The 6,041-nt window shown below is 55.0% G+C and overlaps 1 protein-coding gene across 2 annotated transcripts in view; it reads left to right on the top strand.

Annotated features, from left to right (window-relative positions):
• Positions 1-6,041, top strand: part of ASAP3 (ArfGAP with SH3 domain, ankyrin repeat and PH domain 3) — a 50,969-nt gene that overhangs the window by 27,006 nt on the left and 17,922 nt on the right. For both annotated transcript variants that reach the window (XM_006145150.2, XM_006145149.2), the window contains exons 2-5: positions 2,129-2,201; positions 2,288-2,433; positions 2,711-2,785; positions 3,759-3,808. In XM_006145150.2, the coding sequence (XP_006145212.1) occupies positions 2,129-2,201; positions 2,288-2,433; positions 2,711-2,785; positions 3,759-3,808 (344 nt within the window). The remainder of the gene's footprint in view (positions 1-2,128; positions 2,202-2,287; positions 2,434-2,710; positions 2,786-3,758; positions 3,809-6,041) is intronic.

Genomic DNA, 6,041 nt, shown 5'->3' on the forward strand with positions numbered 1-6,041 from the left:
TTATCTTTCTAAAATTTGCTCAAGGACGTATGTGCTCACCAGAGAGAGACAGAGAGAGAGAAAAAGTGAGAAAGGAGGCCACTAGGTCCAGGACTCAAACCACAGGCAGCCATGTCATGTGGGAGTACCCGACCCACCATGCCACCTGCTGGCCCCCTGCATCTTCTTTCTTTCTTTCCTTCTTTCTTTTTCTTTTTTTTTTTTTTTTTTTTTTTTTTGAGACTTTTGCTACAAGGCGAATGTGCTCACCAGAGAGACAGAGAGAGAAAGGTGAGAAATCACCCCCCAGGGGAATGGCCATGCCACAGTCCCTTCTCCCCCACTCTCCTCTTGGGATTCTGGGCAAGAATCACACACAAATCCCTGGGGTGTGTTCCAAGCCGCGGGGCCCAAGACTTGAAGTGCAGCCAGCCATGTGGAAGTCCAGCACCTTAACTACTATGCCACCTGCCAGTCCCACTGGTATCTTCTTTCTTCAGCCAACTCAATATGGCACCTTATCCTCAACCTTTGCTTTCTTTCCCCAGCCCTGGGATGGCCTCGGCTGGCCCCCAATGTGAAAGTATCTCCAATTCATACCCAGAGAAGAGAATGGTAGGTTTCCAGTCCCTGCAGGAAAAGTACCCCGGATCTGGTGGGCCTTCCCAGCATCAGCAGCTGCTGCTGCTGACCACAGGCCCTGTCCACTAGGACACCCCCACACCCAAGCCCAAGCGTACTCCTGTCCGTGCGTCATCTCAGACGTGAGACCTCTGGAGGGGCCCTGAGCAACAGGCAGGGTTCCCCACTGTACAGGCAGCTAAGCAGGACTCTTGGAGAGAGTGGACAACTTGCCCGGGGTCACAGCGGCTGAGTGGTGGGGCTGGGCTTCAAAACGAGACTCCCACTTTCCTCCCAAGGCTCCCCCACACCGGAGGCCTCCATGAGGGCACCACAGGGCCTCAGGGGGCTGCCCTGTGCGTGGCCTCCTGTGGGGAGGGTTTGGACTCTTCGGAGGTTCTCTTCCAAACGCGTTTGCCAGCTCCTGTCACATTGAACTAACTCTGACCCCATTTCAGTAACTGGGTGAAATAGCTGAAACTGGGGTCCCACAGGGGCCACGGGGCGTGGATGGAGCACTCACCACACAGGGGGACCTCCCAGCAGCCCCACTCTGCTGCTCGCCCGCCTGCGTCTGGGCAAGGTCTCTTGGCTTCTGTTTTCTCCTCTGGCCCCACGGGCCCCTTCCAGCTTTGGCGCTCTGCACTTTGCATATCACGTGTGTTTCCCGGGCGTTCCGTGAGGTTGACGGCGTCCATGCCCCGTTGAGAAAGGGAGTGTGTTTAGGAAGTTTCCCGTCTGGGGTGAGCCCACCTGGGGCATGTGGGTGCACACAGTGCCTTCTCCTGGCCTTTCCCCTGCAACCCTGGGCTTTGGGGCTGTGTGATGGCCCAGCAGTCCTCCCACTGGGGGCCGAGTGTTCTCTCCCACCCTCTCAGCCCCTCAGGCCCAGGGGTCTGAACGCCTCCACCCACTCGCCACCCACTCAGGATCCTGGCTCTTCGTCCTCCTCCCGTGGCTGGTTATCGAGCCAGGGATCTGGTGGACAAGTGTCCCCCTGTCTGTGTCTTTCAGGGACAGGGATGTGTTCTTTGCCCTGGTCTCTCGCTAAGCATTTTGTACTGACTCATCGAATTTTAATCTCCTCAGTCTCTCTCTGGGGCCATAGCAGCATTTCCATTTGCCTAACTCTGGGGCCATAGCAGCATTTCCATTTGCCAACAAGACACTTGAGACTCAGGGAAGTGAACGGGCCTGTCTACACTGACACGCTAGTTAGCGCCGAGCCGAGGTTCAGCCAGGGCTGGCACACCCCGGCAGGCCACACGCCTTTGCATCCCTTGTCTGCACTGGAGCGGTGGAAGCGTGCGGTCTTCCCGGAGTGGCGTGCCTAGCCTTGTCTGTGTGGTCTGGGTGGAGGACAGTGGTCTTTTTGTGTTTGGTGGGAGGTCCGGGGTGACCTGGGAGGAGTTCTGGAGGGCAGCAGATGCTCTTGTGTTTGGAAGGTGGGACTGTGGCATTGGGGTTTCTGAAGAAAGCTGGTGCCTCCCAGCTCGGCACCCCAAACTCTGCCTGCATTTGCGTCCAGGTGCTGGAAGGAGACCAGGCCATCCTGCAGAGAATAAAGAAGGCCGTGCGGGCCATCCACAGCTCTGGCCTCGGTGAGTGAGCCTGCGGGGCCCCACCTGGCTGGACCCCCGCCCAGCTGCAGCCTGGACAGAACTCAGCCCCTCGCTGCCCTCCGCAGGCCACGTGGAGAACGAGGAGCAGTACCGCGAGGCCGTGGAGTCCTTGGGCAACAGCCACCTGTCCCAGAACAGCCACGAGCTGTCCACTGGCTTCCTGAACTTGGCCGTGTTCACGCGTGAGGTGGCCGCACTCTTCAAGAACTTGGTGAGGCCGCTTCCCCTTCCTCAGCCCTCTCCCAGGCCCGGTACATCCCGTGAGCTGAAGAACCTGACAGGGAACGGGCTGGCTTCCCCCTTCTGGTTTGCCCTGGACCTCTGGCCCACGGCCCTTGCAGCCCTGCCCTGCCTGTGCATCCTCCTCTTCCTCTCCAGCTCTCCCCGCGGCCTCTCTCCCCCAACTCTCCTCTGCCTCACTGTCCCCTGAGCCCTCGGGGCTGACAGGCCATCACATGGGCGGGCGCTGGGGTCTCCGCCTTTTCCAGGTTCAGAACCTGAACAACATCGTCTCCTTCCCACTGGACAGTCTGTTGAAGGGGCAGCTGAGGGACGGGCGGCAGGTGAGCTCCTAGTTTCTCTGTGGGAGCCGCGGTGGGGCAGAGAGGACAGGGCGGGCAGGACGCCCTCGGGGCTGAGGACGGAGGCCAGGTGGGGGAGCTCTCCGTGCAAGTGTGCTGACCTCTCCTCGAGGGGACTGGCTCAGGGACTGCCTGAGACACTGCCAGGCCCCTTAGAGGAGACGCCCGTGTGCATTAGCGTGCCCCTTCGAGGCAGGTTCTGGGGTGGCTCCCTGCGCCCGGGTGCAGTCGAGGAGCCCTTCCATGGCCACTGCACTGCCATGCTTGGGCTGGCAGCCCCAGCTGGGTGCAGGGCGGAGCTCAAGGAGGGGACAGAAAAACCTCCCTGGGCTTCCCCAGAGGGTTCCCTCCCTGCCTCAGGCTGCACGGGCCTGGGAACCACCCAAACCAGACAGGCAGCCTTTTCATCTTGGAAGTTGGGGCTGTCGGGAAGGGTGTGAGTAGCTCAGCTGGACGAGGCCTAGGCAGCTAGGCCAGGGGTCGGTCAGTCTCCCTGGCTTGCTGTGTGGCCCTGGGTAGACTTCTCAACCTCTCTGTGTGTGTTTCTTGACCTGTGCCCTTCCTAGTGAAACGATGGCTTAATACTAGGCAGGAGAGAATGCCAGGATCAAGTTAGGGGAGGAGTTCGATCCTGCCACCCTCATCCTCATGGCTGATCTTTATATTTTGAGTAAGAGAACTCAGGACAGAGCCCAAAGACCTCCTCCCAAGCCAGGGCCGCTAGACACGACTGACTCTCGGCATCTGTGGAGGCGAGGGGAAGAAGGGGCTCAGCCCTGGGAAACATGGTCGGTTGGGTCTATCGGTGGGTGAGGGGCAGGCAGGGGTTGGTCAAACAGCTCTGAGCGGCATAGGGGAGCACATAAGCGGGGTCTCCCTGAAAGTAGCAAAGAGCACTACTGTTCCAGAGCTCAGATTTCCCTTTGGGCAAATTATTCTTTTTTTTAAACCCCAGGATTCCAAAAAGCAGCTGGAGAAGGCATGGAAGGACTACGAAGCCAGAGTGTAAGTGATGGCGGCAGGGCGGGCCACCCAGGACAGCACTCGTGTGGCAGCGGAGGCTGGGTATCGGGAAGAACATGTCACGGAGGTGCGGGGCGTCACTCCCGAGAGGTGTCACAGAGGGCGGTTTCTGCCGGGCCTGACCAGCCTCTGGGGGCCGTGCCTCGAGACTACCAAAGGGGGGGCCACTGTGAAGGGGCTTCACTATGCCGCTTACACAGCCATGGCTGGGTGGTGCCAGACGTGGGCAGGGGTGGAAGGGAGCTGCCATTTACCGAAGACCTCCAAGTGCCGGTCCTTCAGTTCTCAGTCGCCCAGCCCTGTGAGGGGTGTTAGTGTCGCAATACCAGAGGAGGAATTGCAGGCCCAGAGAGGTTAAGTCGCCTGCCCTAGTCCACACAGGCAGGCAGAGGCAGAAGTGGGGTTCATGCTCCTTGCTCCTCAGTCCTCAGTGCCAAGTGTACCCACACATCCAGTGGGGCGTAGGCGAGGGCGTTGATGTCACACCCTGCCTCCTACCTGCACCAGGCGTACTCCAGCCCTCTCACAGGCACAAAGCAGCCAGCTCTTCCCGAGCAGAGATGTCGGCTCGGACTTCTGGGGACTGCACAGGTTCTAGACCCAGCTCCAGCCCTCTGCCCGGGTCAGCCAGACCAAACCTCAGGGAGTCATCTGTTCTTTGTAAAATTTTGTTTACTCTTACATTTTGTTAAAACAATGCATGTTTATTATGCATACTTCAGAAAACATGGAGATGTAAAAGCGGAAAACATTGTAATCATCCTTAGGAAAAAATTCGAGTCGCATGGGAGAGTATCTAATATGCTGTTTTTGTTTTGAAAGGTTTTTGCTATAGGGCACGTTTGCTTGCCAGAAAGACAGAGAGAGACAGAGAGACAGAAAACGAGAAATCACCCCCCGGGGGGATGGCCATGCCGCAATTCCTTCTCCATTCTCCTCTCTGGATCTTGGGCATGTACGCACACGCGCCCGGCGTGAGTTTAAGCCACTGGGTCCGGGACTCGAAACGCGGTCAACTACATGGGAGTCCAGCAATATAGCCATTATGCCAGCTGCTGGTTCCTGTTTTTAATTTTGCCAGAGGGAGTGTGTGCTTGCAGGAGAGAGGGAAAGGGTTAAAAAGCACTTCTCTTGGGGCATGGTCATGTCACAATCCCTTCTCCATTTCCCCCTCTTTTTGGGGTTTTGGGCACATACACAGTTACCCTATTTCTCAAGTCACTAGGTCTGGGATTCGAACTGTCCAGTTGGCCATGTAGGATCCAGCCACCTTAACCACTACACCACAAGCTGGCCCTGAATGTTTAATTTTTTAAAGAATTATTTAATTTTAATTAATTAATTTGTTTATTTCAATTTGACCAGAGAGGGAGAGAAGGTAAGAGAGAGAGAGAAAGTGAGAAACTAAGCCACTCGGTCTGGGGCTCGAACTGCAGTCAGCCATGTGGGAGTCTAGCACCTTTAACCATCGCACCACCTGCCAACCCCATGTTTAATTTTTTTTTTTACAAGTTATGGGTAGCACTATAATTTTAGCACTAATAAAAAAAAAGTGGAGCAGAGAGAAACTACCAAAAAATAGAAGAAAAATCCCTAATTTCCAAGCTAAAGTATTAAAAATTTTCCATTTATTTTCTATATATAAAAAAAAATGTTACCAAATGAAGTCATACTAATCACAGTCTTGTAACCTTTTTTCACTGAGAAATCCGCTTTTCCATGTCTTTACATGGTCTCATATAACATCAGGTGAACGGGTGCGTGGTGTGCCAACATCTGTATAACCTGTGACACACTTTTTTTTTTTTTCTTTTTTGGAGGTTTTCGCTATAGGGCGCGTGCGCTTACCAGAAAGACAGAGAAAGACAGAGAGACAGAAAGCGAGAAATCACCCCCTAAGGGATGCCACGCTGCAATCCCTTCTCCTCCATTCTCCTCTCAGGATCTTGGGCACGCATGCACACGTGCCTGGCATGAGTTTAAGCCACCGGGTCCAGGACTTGAACCGTGGTCGACTACATGGAGTCCAGTGACATAGCCATTACACCAACTGCTGGTCCCTAAGCCCTTAGCCTTTTAGGGCATGTCTTACTAAGTGGAATGAGTGAGCCTCTGACCTCTCCCAAAGCAGGCCTTTTTACTGGGTTTTTGTATTGTGCTTTTCTGTAAGATATTTTTTAAAAGAATTATTTATTTAATTTTATTATTATTATTA

This window comes from Tupaia chinensis, unplaced genomic scaffold, assembly GCF_000334495.1.
Source record: "Tupaia chinensis unplaced genomic scaffold, TupChi_1.0 Scaffold000146_1, whole genome shotgun sequence".
NCBI lineage: Eukaryota > Metazoa > Chordata > Mammalia > Scandentia > Tupaiidae > Tupaia > Tupaia belangeri.